General features: G+C 46.0%; 1 protein-coding gene across 1 annotated transcript in view; it reads left to right on the top strand.

The window, feature by feature from the left end:
* Positions 1–19912, top strand: part of LOC124803469 (phospholipase A1-like) — a 181393-nt gene that overhangs the window by 85899 nt on the left and 75582 nt on the right. The window contains exon 4 of the mRNA XM_047264660.1: positions 1204–1446. Within this exon, the coding sequence (XP_047120616.1) occupies positions 1204–1446 (243 nt within the window). The remainder of the gene's footprint in view (positions 1–1203; positions 1447–19912) is intronic.

The raw sequence follows: 19912 nt of genomic DNA, 5'->3' as shown, positions 1-19912 counted from the left end.
CAGTTCATCAAGAATAGTGACTGGCGTATTGTACGAGCCAGTTGCTCGGCCACCACTGACCAGACGTTTTCAGTTGGTGAGAGGTGTCGAGAATGTGCTGGCCAGGGCAGCAGTCAAACATTTTCTGTATCCAGGAAAGCCCATACAGGACCTGCAACATGCGGTCGTGCATTATCCTGCTGAAACGTAGGGTTTCGCAGGGATCGAATGAAGGGTAGAGCCACGGGTCGTAACACATCTGAAATGTAACGTCCACTGTTCAAATGGCGCCAGTGCGAACAAGAGGTGACCGAGACGTGTAAGCAATGGCACCCCATTCCACCACGCTGGGTGATACGCCAGTATGGGGATGACGAATACATTCTTCGAATGTGCGTTCACAGCGATGTCGCCAAACGCGGACATGACCATCATGATGCTGTAAACAGAACCTGGATTCATCCGAAAAAATTGACGTTTTAACATTCGTGCACCCAGGTTCGTCGTTGAGTACACCGTCGAAGGCGATCCTGTCTGTGATGCAGCGTCAAGTGTAACCGCAGCCATGGTCACCAAGCTGATAGTCCATGCTGCTGCAAACGTCGTCGAACTGTTCGTGCAGATGGTTGTTGTCTTGCAAACGTCCCCATCTGTTGACTCGGGGATCGAGACGTGGCTGCACGATCCGTTACAGCCATGCGGATAAGATGCCTGTCATCTCGACTGCTAGTGATACGAGGCCGTTGGGATGCAGCACGGCGTTTAGTATTACCCTCCTGAACCCACCGATTCCATATTCTGCTAACAGTCATTGGACCTCGACCAACGCGAGCAGCAATATCGCGATACGATAAACCGCAATCGCGATAGGCTACATTACGAACCTTATCAAAGTCGGAAACGTGATGGTACGCATTTCTCCTCCTTCACGAGGCATCACAACAACGTTTCACCAGTCAACGCCGGTCAGCTGCTGTTTGTGTATGAGAAATTGGTTGGAAACTTTCCTCACGTCAGCACTTTGTAGGTGTCGCCACCGGCGCCAACCTCGTGTGAATGCTCTGAAAAAGCTAATCATTTGCATATCAGAGCATCTTCTTCCTGTCGGTTAAATTTCGCGCCTGTGGCACGTCATCTTCGTGGTGTAGCAATGTTAATGGCCAGTAGTGTAGACATCCTGTGAACGTCGCCACGTTACGCTTCCGGACCGCTTTCTGCCCGCAGCGTACCTGCGCTCGGGCCGCTTCTGGGTGCTGGTGGTGGACTGGGGCGCACTCGGCCGCCCCCCCTGCTACCCGGCGGCCGTACACAACCTGCGGACCGCCGCCAGCTGCCTGGCGCGCCAACTGTCCGCGCTGCGCCAGCTCGCCGGACTGGCGCCAGCAGCCTGTGTCGGCCACTCGCTAGGAGCACACCTCTGCGGCCTGCTGGCGCGACAGCTGCGCTTCCGCCTGCCCTCCATCATCGGTGAGTGCCGACGTCACGCACACCACGACGCAGCTGCGAGAGCGAAACAAAGGAGTAATGCGGGACGGGTAGTGACGACGCTCGTCCGCTGCGACGGGCGCTTGTGGTACTTCATTTAGTTTTCTCCCACCGTACCCAGCGTTCAAATAGCTTACGGAGCTGCATCTGGACAGTGTTCTCTACAACCGACGATGCTTCGCGAGGTGAACATTTAGACTCTCACAAGGGAAACTCACCATCGCAGCCACCCTCAGATTCAGTGGTAAGAGGGCCCAGTCGATAGTCCGTCGAAAACTGAACACAGGTCAAGCATGAAAACAGGAAGAAGGCGTACTGAACTGTGGAAAAAAATAGAAACAGTGAACGGTTCAAGAACAAGAAGTGCAATAAAGAGCAATCTTCATCAGCAACGGCGTCGTGGGTAAGCGATCATAGTACTGGACTGACAAACGCTGCCGGCACGGTAGCCAGCGTGTTCGGTCAGAGGGTTAGCTGACGTCTGCAATAGGAAAACTGAGTGAACGGATCAACGAGGAACCTGAACGGCTGTCATCGGACATCCGCCCCGAACAAATTCCAGGGAAAAGAAAAAAAACGGGACTGGCCGTGTTCAGAACTCCCATCTGCCAGTAACATTTTTTCCCACAACATTGTGAACTGTCCGTCCGATCATTGAAATGTTTGTTCTCTTTCTGTAGCCTTGGCAGTTGACATACTAAACATGGGTTACAGAGCACGAGTAATATGGTAAGAATACGTTGCCGTCGCAAGTAAATGTGACGAATAGTGAGAGCAGGCGAGATACCAGATAGACGACTCACAGAAATAATTTCATTCTAGAAACATCCCCCAGGCTGTGGCTAAGCCATGTCTCCGCAATATCCTTTCTTCCAGGAGTATTAAATCTGCAAGGTTCGCAGGAGAGCTTCTGTAAAGTTTGGAAGGTAGGATACGAGGTACTGGCGGAATTAAAGCTGTGAGGACGGGGCGTGAGTCGTGCTTGGGTAGCACAGTCGGTAGAGTGCTTCCCCGCGAAAGGCAAAGGTCCCGAGTTCGAGTCTCGGTCCGGCACACAGTTTGAATCTGCCAGGAAGTTCCAAATAAACGGGTTTCAACTATGTTACAAAAAAAGGAATTCAAGAGTCAGGACTTCCAAAATGGAACGCAACTCCAGGAACATTAAAAATATGTGTTTTGACAGACCACAGAGAAACTGCGTGATTGTGAAACTGTTGCGTTCATTTGTGGCAGCTTATGTGACAAACTATTATCTCTTCATCGTTTCCTTGGGAGTGACCAAATTCACATTCATACGAACACGTATATCGGGCAAGGAGGCATACCTAACTCACTTACCAGTCGTGTACAAATTAGGTGTACCGATGAAGAGATTCCTGTCGTATGACACACGTACTCCGTCGCTAATGCCGGGTATGCCACACCAGTTGTGTTTTCCGGTGGAGGATTCGGTTGACTCGTCACCTTGTAATCAAACGTTTGCGATTCCCATTCGAAAGCCACTTCCTGTCGTCTGCTAATAGAGTAGTTATGGAAAATAAATTCTCATTATAGAGCCCTACCTTACATATAGCTGTTGCAAACGGACGTTACACCACGACACAAACACAAATTTGAATACAGCGAACAGCGAAAAAAAAAAAAAAAAATTGGCCCGAGGGAGCTATAGCCCGCCCAGTTTGCACTCCAGTACGATGACCAATTAACCACGACACCGTGGCTCTTCTACGCCGCTCAATGTTGCACTTGTTGAACTGGGACCGTTCACTATTTCCACTTTGCTTTCGTTTCACTGCTCACTACACCTTCTTCCTGTTTTCATGCTTGATCTAAAAATGGTTCAAATGGCTCTGAGCACTATGCGACTTAACATCTGAGGTCATCAGTCCCCTAGAACTTAGAACTACTTAAACCTAACTAACCTAAGGACATCACACACATTCATGCCCGAGGCAGGATTCGAACCTCCGACCGTAACGGTCGTGCGGCTCCAGACTGAAGCGCCTAGAACCGCTCGGCCACAACGGCCAGCATGCTTGATCTGTGTTCAATTTTTGACGGGCTGTCCGATGCGCCATCTTACCACAAATCTGAGGGGGATGCAGTGGGGAGTTTCCCTTGTCATTAGGCGGGGCTGCGTCGAGGAGCAAACCAGACGACAGGGCGCGCGCGCAAGCCCACACACACACACACACACACACGCACACACACACACACACACACACACACACACACACACACACACACAAACACGCGCGCGCGCACAGTGCCACCACACAACCAAAGATAAATACCTTCAGACGCCCAATATTTTGTTATTTGGCCTCATCGCAGCGAGAATTTGCACAGGATTTTAGCACATATCAGTTCAATGCACCCCCAATAATCAATTGCTGTCAAGGTCGGCCTTCTCTTCCTTAATGTGTTGACCAGGAGAAAGGATGACATGCTGTACGTAGCCAGCTAACACTGATTTGTGTTTTAAGGCTGATACTTCCTACCATCTACTTCAATGTATAGAGGTACTTTGTACCTTAGTTCATAGGTCCCATTCAGGACTATTCTATCACTATTTAATTACTTGCACATGTCGTTTCTTCCACAGTATTGTTCGTATAAGTGGCTCCTTAAATAATGTCGCTTCTCGTTTGAGAGCACCACGCTCAATACGCCCAGTTCTTAGCAGTTCATTTTACAAGTTACCTTCCTCAGAGATGAGTAATTTGTAACGTCTTCCATAGTAACTTTATGTACGACGGTTGCCCAGAATGTAATGCAGCACATTTTTCTTTCTCAGCCTAAAACAATGCTACGAATGCGAAACGTTACGTATGTGTTATTTGAACTGTTTAAGAAGGGAGATAAATATCAAATTTCCGTCCAATTTCACTTTCGCCGGAATTCTAAAAAATTTTAGAAAAGGTAATGTACAATCGGCTTTATAACCGTCTTATCACAAATAACATACTGCCAAAGTCACGGTTCGGGTTTATAAAGGGTTCTGATATTGAGAAGGCTATCTACACTTACAGTGAAAATGTACATAATTCATTAGACAAAAAATTGCAGCCGACTGGTATATTTTGTGACCTGTCAAAGGCATCTGATTGTGTAAATCACAATATCCCTTTAAGGAAATTAGGATATTATTGTGTAACAGGAAATGGTGCAAAATGGTTCAAATCTTGTATCTCTGGCAGGAAACAAAGGGTGTTATTAGGAAAGAGACATGTATTAAGAAATCAGCAATGATCCAACTGGGAACTAATTACATGTTGGGTCCCACAAGGTTCTATCTCAGGGCCCTTACTTTTTCTTGTGTATATCAATGACCCTTCATCAGTAACATTGCCAAATGGTAAGTTTGTTTTGTTTGCCGATGATACAAACATTGCAATAAATAGCAAATAAAGTGTAGCCTTAGAAAGATCGGCTAATAAAATATTTCTGGACATTAATCACTGGTTCCTTATCCAATTCTTTGTCACTAAACTTCGAAAAAATACAGTACATGCAGTTCAGAACTTGTAAGGGGTGTCTGACGAGAATATGCGTAACATTCGATGACAAGCAGATAGAAGCAGTGGGTGGTGTTAAATTCTTGGGATTAGAGGTTGATAATAAATTCAACTGGGAGGAGCACACCACACAACTGCTGAAGCGTCTTCACAAATGTGTATTTGCAGTGCGAATTCTGTCAGACTTATGGGATATAAAAATGAAAAATCTGGCACACTATGCTTACTTTTATACCATAATTTCATATGGGATTATATTTTGGGGTAATTCACGAAGTCAATCTAAAGTTTACCGGGCAGAAAAATGTGCGATAAGAATTATATGTGGTGTGAACTCAAGAACATCCTGCAGAAGTCTGTTTAGGGAACTAGGGATACTAACTACTGCTTCCCAATATATTTATTCCTTAATGAAATTTGTCATTAAAAATATATCACGTTTTCCAACCAACAGCTCAATTTATGGAATCAATACTAGAAATAAGGATAATCTTCATAAGGATTTAAAGTCACTTACTCTTGTACAAAAAGGTGTGCATTATTCAGGAACACACATTTTCAATAACTTGCCAGCAGCCATAGAAAGCTTAACAACCAATGGAATTCAGTTTAAGAGAAGCGTAAAGGATTTATTGTTGGCCAATTGCTCCTACTCCACTAATGAATTTCTCAGTAGAACCAACTGATTTGTGTGTGTGTTTGTGTGTGTGTGTGTAAGTACAATCTAACTTCCGCACCATTTCAGTGCAGTAATGTGTTCATTGTAAATAAGTATTGTAGTAGTTCTATTATATGTTTATTACCTTATAAATAAATAAAAAACTTTTTTTAAATTTTAAATTCGGTGCATTAATGCGATCATAGTAAATGAGTGTTTGTAAAATGATTCTTTCATACAGTTTTCATTTAAAAAAGTGACGATCATTCTACTTGGGACCTTTGGAAGGTAAATTAGCTTGTTTGTTTCCGTTGTTGTTTTTCTGAGATGTTCTACGTCCTGGAGGACGTCTGCTGAGCGAGCGCGCCAAGTTTGCGTCACTGCCGACATATAGCCTAGTTGCGCGGCAATTTGAAAATGGCGTCTGTAGATGATGTACATTACAAGCAATGTTCCGTCATTGAATTTCTCACTGCAGAGAAAGAAATTGCGAGGAATATTCACAGACGCTTGTGCAAAGTCTATTATGGAGCATCTGCTTTCGACAGAAGCACAGTTACCGCTGGGCACGGAGGGTGAGGTCATTAGAAGGCGGTTCGGCGGAGCGCCAAGATTCGCAGCGGTCGGGGAGACCAGCCACGGCTGTCACAGCTGACGTGCTGCAGCGAGCTCCCGCCTGTTTGGGCCATTAACGGATGCCGTTCGTGGAAAACATTTTGAGGAGGATTCACGCAGTGAAGCACCGGCTCCGCCACCTGGACAAGGGAAAAGAATGGCAGCTAACTCTAAATATAGGTAAATGTAAATTAATGCAGATGAATTTGAAAAAGAATCCCGTAATGCTTGAATACTCCATTACTAGTGTAGCGCTTCACACAGTCACGTCGATTAAATATTTGGGCGTAATATTGCAGAGCGATATGAAGTGGGACAAGCATGTAATGGCAGTTGTGGGGAAGGCGTACAGTCGTCTTCGGTTCATTGGTAGAATTTTGGGGAGATGTGTTTCATGTGTAAAGGAGACCGCTTATAAAACACTAATACGACCTATTCTTGAGTACTGCTCGAGCGTTTGGGATCCGTATCATCTCGGATTGAGGGACGACATAGAAGCAATTCAGAGGCGGGCTGCTAGATTTGTTACTGGTAGGTTTGATCATGAAGCGAGTGTTACGGAAATTCTTCAGGAACTCGGGTGGGAGTCTCTGGAGGAAAGGAGGCGTTCTTTTCGTGAATCGCTAGTGAGGAAATTTAGAGAACCAGCATTTGAGGCTGACTGCAGTTCAATTTTACTGCCGCCAACTTGTATGTCGCGGATAGACCACAAAGATACGATAAGAGAGATTAGAGCTCGTACAGAGGCATATACGCAGTCATTTTTCCCTCGTTCTGTTTGGGAGTGGAACAGGGAGAGAAGATGCTAGTTGTGGTATGAGGTACCCTCCGCCACGGACCGCATGGTGGATTGCGGAGTATGTATATAGATGCAGGGTTGGTACCGACAGGGCATATACGCCCTTGTTTCGCGCTGGAGGAAGACCATAGAATAGGATGGAGGTTACGTGGGAAAATAGGGTGTGTAGATACAACATCATTTTTCGTGTGTGTAACTCTCATTATGTTCAATGATTCTTGAAGAAAAAATGCGGTGCATTACTTTCTGGACAACCCTTGCACCGCTCCCTCGACATTTTTCCAACAAGACTCACACACAGCCGTTACTTCTCTCGTTTCTACTATTTTTCAATAGTCTACCTCATTTACATCGACATTCCACACCCACAGTTAATTCTGACAGCCCTTTACAGTAACTTTGTGTATCACCCCATTAACCAGTGCAACAAACGCCACTACTCGTCTCCCTCCTCAACTGTCCTTCAATTGTCAACAATTTCCTGTCTCTTGATATTACATTGCCTTCGCTAACAGCAGCGCCTCTCCTGCTCTCGTGACCATATAGATCGAACCCTAGACGACTCGAAACTCGTGGTCTGGTCAGATCATTCCCGAATTCAATTGGTAAGAGCTGTTGGTAGGTTTCGACTGTCGCGCAGACTCCACGGAGCCATGGATCCAGGTCGTCAACACGACACTGTGCAAGATAGTGGTGGCTCAATAATGGTAGACTGTGTTTACATGGAATGGACTGGGTCCTCTGGATGTTCGGCCATTCATCTTCATGTTCCCAAACAACGATGGAATCCTTATGGACGACAGTGAGTCATGTCAGCAGGCCACAAATGTTGGCGATTGATTTGAAGAACAGTCTGAACAGTTCAAGCGAATGATCTGGCCACATTGATCGCTCGACATGAACACCATAAAACGTTTACGGGACATAATCGAGAGGTCAGTTCGTGCACAAAATCCTGCACCGCCAAAAGTTTTGCATTTATGGACGACTATAGAGGCTTATCTCACTAGGGGTAAGATAGATACTGCCTACAGGAAAATTAAAGAGACCTTTGGAGAAAAGAGAGCCACTTGTATGAATATCAAGAGCTCAGATGGAAACCCAGTTCTAAGCAAAGAAGGGAAAGCAGAAAGGTGGAAGGAGTATATAGAGGGTCTATACAAGGGCGATGTACTTGAGGACAATATTATGGAAATGAAAGAGGATGTAGGTGAAGATGAAATGGGAGATACGATACTGTGTGAAGAGTTTGACAGAGCACTGAAAGACCTGAGTCGAAACAAGGCCCCGGGAGTAGACAACATTCCATTAGAACTACTGACGGCCTTGGGAGAGCCAGTCTTGACAAAACTCTACCATCTCTTGAGCAAGATGTACGCGACAGGCGAAATACCCTCAGACTTCAAGAAGAATATAATAATTCCAATCCCAAAGAAAGCAGGTGTTGACAGATGTGAAAATTACCGAACTATCGGTTTAATAAGTCACAGCTGCAAAATACTAAAGCGAATTCTTAACAGACGAATGGTAAACTGGTAGAAACCGACCTCGGGGAAGATCAATTTGGATTCCGTCGGAACGTTGGAACACATGAGGCAATACTGACCTTACGACTTATCTTAGAACAAAGACTAAGGAAAGTGAAACCTACGTTTCTAGCATTTGTAGACTTAGAGAAAGCTTTTGATAATGTTGACTGAAAAACTGTCTTTCAAATTCTAAAGGTGGTTCAAATGGTTCAAATGGCTCTGAGCACCATGGGACTTAAGATCTGTGGTCATCAGTCCCCTAGAACTTAGAACTACTTAAACGTAACAAACCTAAGGACATCACACACATCCATGCCCGAGGCAGGATTCGAACCTGCGACCGTAGCAGTCGCGCGGTTCCGGACTGAGCGCCTAGAACCGCTAGACCACCGCGGCCGGCTTCTAGAGGTGGCAGGGGTAAAATACAGGGAGCGAAAGGCTATTTACAATTTGTACAGAAACCAGATGGGAGTTATAAGAGTGGAGGGGCATGAAATGGAAGCAGTGGTTGGGAAGGGAGTGAGACAGGGTTGTAGCCTCTCCCCGATGTTATTCAATCTGTATATTGAGCAAGCAATAAAGGAAACAAAAGAAAAATTCGGAGTAGGTATTAAAATCCATAGAAAAGAAATAAAAACTTTGAGGTTCGCCGATGACATTATAATTCTGTCAGAGACAGCAAAGGACTTGGAAGAGCAGTTGAATGGAATGGACATTGTCTTGAAAGGAGGATGTAAGATGAACATCAACGAAAGCAAAACGAGGATAATGGAATGTAGTCTAATTAAATCGGGTGATGCTGAGGGAATTAGATTAGGAAGTGAGACACTTAAATTAGTAAAAGAGTTTTGCTATTTGGGGAGGAAAATAACTGATGATGGTCGAAGTAGAGAAGGTATAAAATGTAGACTGGCAATGACAAAGAATGCGTTTCTGAAGAAGAGAAATTTGTTAACATCAATTATAGATGTAAGTGTCAGGAAGTCGTTTCTGAAAGTATTTGTATGGAGTGTAGCCATGTATGGAAGTGAAACATGGACGATAAATAGTTTGGACAAGAAGAGAATAGAAGCTTTCGAAATGTGGTGCTACAGAAGAATGTTGAAGATTAGGTGGGTAGATCACGTAACTAACGAGGAGGTATTGAATAGGATTGGGGAGAAGACAAGTTTGTGAACCAACTTGTCTAGAAGAAGGGATCGGTTGGTAGGACATGTTCTGAGGCATCAAGGATCACCAATTAAGTATTGGAGGGCAGCGTGGAGGGTAAAAATCGTAGAGGGAGACCAAGAGATGAATACACTAAGTAGATTCAGAAGGATGTGGGTTGTAGTAGGTACTGGGAGATGAAAAAGCTTGCACAGCAAAGAGTAGCACCGAGAGCTGCATCAAGCCAGTCTCAGGACTGAAGACCACAGCAACATAGAGGCAGCATGGCTCAATATTTCTGCAGGGGACTTCCAACGCCATGCCGGGTCGAATTGCTGCACTAGATTGGGGGAAAAGGGGTCCGACACTCTGTTAGGTGGAATCCCATGAGTTTTGTCGCATCGGTGGTTGTCATTACATAATACGGCTGAGAAACGCAGTGCGACGACCGCTGTGGTAGGCGGCAGGAAGTGAGACGAACGGCCGATGCGGGTCCCCAGATACGGGCCACGCTCCTTCACTGACGGCGCCGCCGCTTGCGTTACCGAACGCCTCACGTCGCGGGCCGCGTTGTGTTGTGAGCGCTGCGTGGTGCTGTCCGCGGCGTAGCTCAGCGGCTGGTGGTCCCCGTGTCGAGCGGAGAGCCTAGGACACCGTTAGGCGGGAATCTCGAATTTTTCTGGGTCAGAGGTTGTTTTTCCCCAGTGGAGGGAGAAGTGACTTTGATAGGCTGTCTCATTATTTTGAATTAATGCAGCTCAAGTATTTTCTGATCTTCCACTCCAAAATTAGAATTTTCTTCCATTTTCACCAATAGCAAGCTGGCTGTATTTCACACAAATTTCACCGGAAATGGTATTATTTATGATGTAATCATTGTCCTCAGACTAAAAACCCATCTGTCAGTTTTGCGTCTTCGACAACGTCAGCATCACAGCAGCTCGCTGTGTCCCTGGCACCCGATGAGCCACACACGTGCCCCTCTGGTTGTGCTGAATAGTGAGCACATCAGGCAGCTCAGCATTCCGTTGCCGGGTACACGGGCTTGGCGACCCCAGGGTTTCTGAGCTGGGGACCGGTTCAGTGCTGCCAATTCCCTGCAACTGTGTGCTCTGAGCACGCTTTAGCGGCTACCGAACGGCAGACCAGTGGAACGTTGTGTGTCACATGGAACAGGGATTTTGACATAGTCACCCGGATTGCGAGGATGGTCAGAACCTCTATGAAAAATCCCTCATTCTCAAGGTGTGGTGCGCCAGTCGTTAGTGGGCAACTTCTGAGGGAGCTGCCGCACCTTAGTTCTATAGGGTTTACCCAGGCAAATGGGGCTCTGTTCAAACGCTTTAGACCAGGGGTCTCCAAACTACGGCCCGCGAGGTCCGGCAAACCGGCCCGCGTTAGCTGGCCGGACACCCCCGGTATCCGGCCCGCCAAATATCTGAGGTGGTACCTATACTGCCAACAATTGAGTTTCGCGGCCTATCACGCCCAATACACCGTGACATTGGCTCTGCTACTCGCTACAAGACTACATAACTAAACTTATTGTTGCGCCGCTTGAAATAACAATGCGTTGACATACTCTACCTCTGTTACGTCTTGCAGTAATAGTGTTGCTAACAATGATTTGGAGATTTCGTTAACTTTGCAGGACACTTTCGTGAAGAATGCGCAGTGACATACTTTTTTGTCGGTGAAATTCGCCAGAGTAAAATACGCCAGAATTTCGGTAAGGTACGTCCACCAATCAAAATTATGTAATTAAATAAAAATCGTACTTCGTTTCAGTGCTAGTTATTCCCACAACCTTAGATTTTTGCGATTTCATCTTTCCTTTAGCCTTACATTACGGTGATCGTGGAGTGCTAGGGTGCTTTAATCCCACTAGGTAGATCTTGGCCCTTATGACTTCGTGGAGGAGTCAATGTGGCCCGCGGACTAAAAAGTTTGGAGACCCCTGCTTTAGAAGACCCGAAGCGGTGTGAAGTTGGATTGCAAAATCCACACATCAGTTCACTTACTTGATCTGCACAGCCGATCTTCTTCTCTGGCTTGCCAGCTCCGTCGATCTCCAAAACCTTCTTCTCCGAAGAATACTGCTGGTTACAGGAATTTATAAGACTCTCTCTCTACTATTGAAATAATTTAGTACTCGAAGAATACTTTTCGTTGGGTCTTGGTATATTTCAACTTCCACAAATAACATATTCACCATTTCTCGTGTTAATATTCCAATGTTTACAAGTCAAGCGATTCGTCTCGGGTTAGGCTCTATAAAATCTACAATAAAATTGTTTTAACAACCACATAATTTATGAACATGTCTTGCTGCTAGCAAGCCGAACACATAAAGTACTTAGAAGTCTATATCCTGTTGTTCATTTTTCTTTAACAATAATCACAGTCACTAAAACAGCAAAGAATACTACATAATTACTCCTTGTTCTTTCATCACGGCTTCTGTTGCGCTCGCGGCAAACCCATTGTCGGCGTCGTTCGACCGTCACGCTTACATAACAAACTTCCAACCTGCACACAGAAACAGGTAGCGCGGTAGGTACGCTTCCACACTCCCACTTGTACTTAAAATATCGTGTGTTCGAGACGGTAGAAGGACGAGTGGTTCTAGAATCTACGCGGAAATTCTCGAAGCACTACACTGTCTGGATGGAGCTCATTTCCCGACCTGCTCACAGCACCGATGGGCAACGCTCGACCTTAAACTCAACTCCCAGCGGAATGGATGAACTGCTAGTGAATATCAGCATCAAATGTAGAAAGAGGGCTCTTGTAGCCAGTCATCCTGACTGAGAAAATAATTCAGAGACTTTTGTTTCTAGTGAAAGAATGCGTGCAGCTAGTCACAATGTGTTTTCAATAGATAAGAGGAAACAGGGCAGCTTTGAGAAAGTTTCGCCCTTTTGCATTCAAAAAGGTTTAGAGGGCACTGTTGGCACTTTAAAATCAGCCAAGCGTTTGCGAAATGGAACGCTCTTGGTTGAAACTTCTAGTTTCCAGCAAGTGACGAACCTCTACAAAAATAAATTCCTCGGGAAATATGCTATCGAAACGGAGTCCACAACATCATGAACTACGGTAAAGGTGTTGTGTCATGTGTGGGCTTCGAAAGCATAATTGACAAAGTGCGATCAAGAAGGTACTGTCGGAATGCAAAACGTCATGAAACGGGTGGGTGAGGACCTGGTAAAATCTTACCCCCAGGTTTTCTTCGCATGAGGGTCTGGCCATGTTCCCAACCCAATGTGCTGTTTTAAATGCCATCGGTTTCGGCACACCACTCTCGAATGCAAGGAAGAAGCCATGGTTTGTTCATCTTGTCCAGAGTCTGTAAATTGTTGTGGAGTATAAAGAAGAAAGAAAGATACAGGACCTTAAAACAACAAAGTGCATCGCATATGATGTGTCCAAAAACATCTCTAAGGCCATGCAGCCTCCCACATTCAATACATCTTTCGCTTGAGCTCTTAAAAAATCTCTTCCAACAGCCGATGCATCTACATAAACGGAGGTGTCCATTGTGAGCACTATTATGTGCATTTGCCAGTGCACTTGCAAAACTGCTGTTATTTTATGACTCGTAGCGCCCCCCCCCCCCCCCCCCCCACCAGTCCAATAATGCCTCTACCGCTACTCCGGTAGTTTCCACATAGCATTCCCTACCCAATAAAGAAAACGGGAAGCAGAAACTGCAGGCAAAAACAGGTAGCAAACAGTCACTCCATGTCGTCGTCGTTCAATCTGATGGTTCTTGTGACTCTCCTTTGAAGTCAATGAAATGTGAAGTCGCCTGCAGCAACCATCTCACCACAAAACTGCACCTCCACCCATTCCGGGCTCCCCACCCTGGCAGAGACACAGGCTGAAAGTCTAACCCCTATGATAAATGGCTCCCACACAACAGGGGAATATAAATGGGTTCACAGTTCTTGTAGAGGAGCTGACACTCCTAACAAAGGCACATCCCCTGTTTTTGTGTTTACAAACGCATTTTAAAGCCACTGACACCCCTGTGCTGTGGGCCCATACTGTCCCCCGCAAGTGTGACGTGACTGATGAAAGAGCCACGCACACCACCTCTCTCTCCTTGGTTACTGATCTAGAAGCAGTAGCTGTTGAAGTTCATGTGCGTGAAAAGATCACCCTCTGTTCACTGTATTCACCTCCACAGGATGCGATAGACTCCGAGGCTCTCACTGGCCTTGTAGGCCAACCCACCAATCCATTTCTCCTAATGCCCATGATGTACTAAGGTGAGTCAAATGAAAACCTTAAATTTGTAATAAAAAATCGAAATTTATGGTCGTTATCCTGTAAGTTGGTAAGCGTGCTACAAACAACACGCAGAAAGGCCTGTAGGTGACAGCATAGTGCAGATGCACATATACCGTCGCAGTACCACTGTAAAGATGGCCACCGCACTTGCGACTTGCACCAGGGAAGAACAGCCTTCTGTTATTCAGTTTTTGCGTAGTGAAGCTGTGAAACCTATTGAAATTCATCGACGAATGAAGGTTCAGTACGGTGATGCACGCTTGTCAGAGCAGCAAGTCTACGAATGGAGTAGGAAGTTCGCAAATGGTGTGACTTCAGTGGAAGATGCTCCTCGTCCAGGTCAGGCATAACGAGTTGTGATTCCACAGAACATTGAAGCAGTTGAAACCATAGTGAAGGAAAACCGCCGAGTCATACTGAATGACTTTGCACCATGTTTACAGATTAGTCATGGGTCAGCACACCATATTGTGCATGATGTGCTCCAGTTACACAGAGTGTCTTCAAGATGTGTGCCATGGCAGCTGACTCGTGATATGAGAGGACGACGTGTTGATGCTTGTGAAGAACTTCTTCGGTGCTTTGAACGAGAAGGTGATGGCTTCCTTGCAAGAATCGTTACTGGGGACGAAACCTAGGTTCACTTCCACCAACCGGAAACGAAGAGAGCCAGCAAGGAATGGCGCCATTCGTCATCACCAAAGCCGAAGAAGTTTCGAACAGAACTATCAGCTGAGAAGGTTATACTGACTCTCTTTTGGGACGAAGAGAGCGTCATTTTGAAGCATTACATGCCTAGAGAGGCCATCATACACAGATCTCCTAAAAAAATCATCTGCGGATTGCAATCAGATCAATGCGACGTGGATTGCTGTCAGCAGGTGTCCTTTTGCAACATGACATGCAAGGCCCCACACTGCCCGTACAACAGCTGCAACACTCACAGACCTGCATTTTGAGTGTCTTCCTCATCCAGCGTACTTACCAGACCTTGTCCCCAAGTGATTTCCATATGTTTGGACCACTCAAAGATGCGTTGGGAGGAAAGAAGTTCCGTTCTGATGAAGAGGTACGCCACGCAGTGCATGAGTGGTTGCGCGGACTACCAAAAGAATTTTTTTCTAAAGGGATTAATGCACTTTGTAAGCGCTGGAGGACTTGCATTGAGCGTGGGGGAGATTATGTTGAAAAGTGATACAGCTTTGTACCACTTCTGCACAATAGATAATATTTTTAAAAAATATTTAAGGTTTTCGTTTGACTCACCCTCGTATTATGCTTCTCGAACTCAGCTAGCCCTAGCCGTCGAGTCTTGGAGAGTCTCATGACGTCTCAGGAGCTATCCATCCTCAACAAAGCAATCCCACTCGTTTCTCATTTGTTGCTGGACTGACCTCAGCAATCGACCTATCTTTCTGCGCTCCGGCCCTCGCAGGCTCTGCTCAGTGGGAAGTCACTGATGATCTTCATTCTAGTGACTATTTCACACTGTGGATCCTCCTACCAAACGAAGCAATATTAGTAAGGAAACCGCCGAAAGAGATGGTGAGCAGAGCCAACTGGACACTGTTCAGCCATCTGGCAGTGTTTGAACCAGGAATTGGTGGACCATATCATACTATTGATCCACCATGCCGCTGGCTTATCCATCCCAATGTCCTCACATCATCTTAGGACGCAAACTTTACCTCAATGGACCGACGAGTGCTGTTCAGCAATTTGGGTCGGGCGAGTGGCTTTATGACGTTTTAAATGCCGCCCAATAGCAGACAACCTTGCACCCTTTCGAATCACGAGAGCCAAAGTTTGACACGTAATTAAGAAGAGCAAGAAAAGGTGATGGCTAGCATTCCTGGACCCCATCAAGTCTGGGAAACTGTCAGAAGGATTTCCGATCAATGCAGCTGTTCGCTAATAGCAGCAATACTGAAAGAGGGGCGTCTCCAAACAACGCCGAGACGATGGCAGAGCTTTTTGCAAAGATTACTGCCGATGCCAGCTGAGGTCCGGCATTTCGCCGCTACCATGCGACTGTAGAGAGGGGCAAGTTGTACTTCACATCCATCAATTCTGAGTCTTACAACTGCGCTTCCTCCATGTGGGAGGTGGCTTCGGCTATGTCTGAGGTTCGTGACATTGCACACGGCCACGACCAAATCCAGTACAGTAAGTTTCGACGTTTGCAAGCAGCGTCAAAGAAAATTCTTCTCGAATGTTTCAATTTTATGTGGGATACAGACCAGTTCAAAATGGCGCTGAGCACTATGGGACCCAACTGCTGAGGTCATTAGTCCCCTAGAACTTAGAACTAGTTAAACCTAACTAACCTAAGGACATCACAAACATCCATGCCCGAGGCAGGATTCGAACCTGCGACCGTAGCGGTCTTGCGGTTCCAGACTGCAGCGCCTTTAACCGCACGGCCACTTCGGCCGGCTACAGACCAGTTTCCCAGCTCATGGAAAGAGGCAATTTTGATAGCACTCCTCAAGCCAGGGACGGACCGAACATGCCACTGTACCTACTGGAGCGTCGCCCTAACGAGCTCTGTAGCAAAGACTCAGTGTGGATTCCGGAGATTTCGATCCACTTTCGACAACTTGACCCTACTACAGGCGGTTATTCAGCAGGCCTTCCTTCGTAAACATCACTGTGTCGGTATATTCTTTGACATCAGTAAAGCGCACAGCAGTACTTGGAGACCCAATATTTTAGAGCAGCTCCCCTAACGGGGCTTTCGGACAACCTCCCCGTAGGTCTTTCCTATCTAAGCGCTTTTTTCTGTCCCTAGTTGGTGACGTGCTATCACATAATTTTGAGCAGGAGAGTGATATTCTTTAGGAAAGTGTTGGAAGTGTTATGCTCTTTGCTATAACGATAAACAGTATCAGATATGCGGTAAGGAGCTCTGTATAATGCTCCTTATTTGTGGACGATTTTGCACTTCTCTGCTCCTCCTGCAGCGTTGCAACAGTGACTCTTCAGTTGAGTGTAAAGGGTAGAGGAGTGGGCTGTAAATACAGGTTTTCTGTGGATATGTGTTGTGTGTGTGTGTGTGTGTGTGTGTGTGTGCCACAAGGCCAGGAGTGTGATGGAATGGTTCGAGGAACACAGTGGCCTGTTTCAGTTGATATTCCGGCTCCCATCTCGCGAGATCTGCACTCGATCGAAGTCATCTGGAATGTGATTGAGCGCAGCGTCAGAGCTCATCGTCCACCTCCTTGGAATTTGTGGAAAGTAGATGACTTGTGTGTGCAGATGTGGTGCCAACGTCCTCCAGCGACTTACCAAGGTCTCATTGCTTCCATGCCACAATCCATTGGCACTGTTATCCGTACCAAAGATGGAATCCGACTATTAGGTACGTGGTCGTCATGTTCTAGCTAGTCAGCGTGTGTGCCCCTCACTGGACCTCAAAGCGCAGCTTTTGATTTTCCCAGTGCACTTGCCGCCTCACTGACGGCCAATACTGCGCGCTCCAGACATGAGCAGTCACAGTCGTTCCTTGACAGAACCCATTATGTCCATAGCTTTGTGTGTTTTTTGTTTACTGAATAATTATAATACCTGTTGCCTTCTTTCTGCGTCTTCTTCCCGCTTGTTTGCAGGGCACGTTTTGCTCTTGCGAGAGGTTTCGTTCGGGTGCTGATGAGCGGCAGCGACGCTTAATCTTTTCGGGGTGGCGGGGGGTGTGTAGATCTGTGCAGCGGTGTGGTGAGTCCTACAGAGCTGTTGGTGGTGACGTTTAGGCAAAGGTCTGCATGTGATTCCCTTCGTGAAATCGTAAACGTTCTGGAGTCTTGGGCATCAAAGTGTGCAAGAAAGACAGAGAGAGAAACAGGTCGTATGGAGCTGTTGGGTGGGGTGGGTCCAGAGGTCGGACCAGAAAGGGTTTTCTTCGTGCGCACACCATGGTTCCTGTCTTCGTGGTATGTGGAAAAACTGAACCTGTCAATGCCACCAGTCTGACTTCGTCCATGGTGTCATAAAAATAACGGAAATAAGGTTCTCATCAACGTCCAAGATGCTTAAAACAAGTGCCACAACAGTAATTATGGTTGTTCACGTGCCATATGATTCGTTGACTTTGCCAAGACACAGTCACCTTTGACACTAACCTAACCTAGGATGGATGGATAGGTGGATTAATTTGGATGATTAGCACATGGGCCGAAACCTTTGGCTACAGATAATTGTGTCAATATTATTTCGTATTAATATTCGTCGATATCTCCAAGTCACAATTAAACTGTCACGACTGAATCTTACTTACACGTTAGGCAACGAAAGAGAGGGAAAAATAAGGTTCAAATAGCTCTGAGCACTATGGGACTTAACTTCTTAGGTCATCAGTCCCCTAGAACTTAGAACTACTTAAACCTAAGTATCCTAAGGACATGACACACATCTATGCCCGAGGCAGGATTCGAACCTGCGACCGTAGCGGTCGCTCGGTTCCAGACTGTAGCGCCTAGAACCGCTCGGCCACCACGGCCGGCGAAAGAGAGCAATCTGTCTTCACAACCCCTCTTCCATAAAATAAACAAATAGCATAAAGTAAAGATATGTGTTCTCTGTGTCCTAGTCTGTTACTTTTTGCACATGCGTGTTGTCACGCGTAACAACATCGCTATGTCACGCACAAAACTAGTGCTCAACTGACCTTCATGTACGACAGTTGAGCCTTAAGTGTATTGTTGAGTGTGGGTGCCTGTAAAAAATGTGGGTATAGTGTTGTGACATGACGATGAGGGAGGGGAGAGGTAGAAACCTAGCGCCGGTACACATTCAGTTCGTCACGAATAGCACCATGTCGGCCTCTGGGTTTAATGTCCCTATCTGACATACGAATCTTAGAAAAGCTGTGACATGCCCGTCATCCGTGATCCACTGTGGAGAGTTTTGGAATTTAATGCGGCACATTGTCGCAGAGCCTGGAGGTCGGAAACATTACGTCATCGCCTCTCTTCCTGTGGTCGGCCAAGTGCTGACGGTGAAAATTTCTTCCATAACCAGGACTCGAACTGGCTCACTCCGAGACGAGTGTTAGCTCACAGTGAAAGTTGTTTGTCAAGTTCGTAGCTTTCACTACTAATTTATTTCGCGTAGTTTTAACTCGCAGATTCACTGCAAGATACATTCTGTAATAACGTGGCGAAGACTTGTTAGAGTTCCGGGTGAACGAACCAATCAAGCCCGCACCTGTTGGTGAACTGTGTGGGTAGTGTTTGAATCACACAATAGTGGGGGAGTAGCCTCTTGTCTGCTGCTTGCACTACATCCTGTATGGGCCGCTACGACTTTGGTAAGGTGCGAGATGGTTCGCATTGCAAGGTATGAGGTGTGGAGTTTTACTGAGTGTTTCATAGCTTTAGAGCAGCGTGTCTTCCGTGTGATGTTACCTCGTGCCATTTGCAGAGAATAGTATTCGACGCACGGTACGAAATCGGTTTGCTATCAATCCATCCAAACAGTAGAGCATTTAAATTCGTCGCACTCCCAGCCAGTGGGCTTTTTTCGGTGTTGTTAGACATATCTAATACATCTAGCCTTTCTCTTGTTTCAAGTTTTCATGAGTTGTAACCTGTTGTTCCAAGTGCTGCGAGCGTTAATGTTATGAGTGTAATGGTGGGTTAACTACATTTTGTTAGTAACTGCATGCCGTTTTACCGAAACATTTTCGAAATTAATTGAATTTGCTTGCCATCACTTTTTCATTCAGACAGATTTACACGGAGTTACATTCTGCTGTTAGTGTAACGATATACCACCTAGGAAAGACATCAGCAAAGATAATTTCTTCTATGTAAAATTGTTTCTATAAACGGGTTCAAGCTCTTGACCAATTACGGTAACCTGTCGCGTTTCAATGCATTGCCTTTCAGAA

This window comes from Schistocerca piceifrons, chromosome 6, assembly GCF_021461385.2.
Source record: "Schistocerca piceifrons isolate TAMUIC-IGC-003096 chromosome 6, iqSchPice1.1, whole genome shotgun sequence".
Lineage (NCBI taxonomy): Eukaryota > Metazoa > Arthropoda > Insecta > Orthoptera > Acrididae > Schistocerca > Schistocerca piceifrons.
This window is presented reverse-complemented; position numbering and strand designations above follow the sequence as displayed.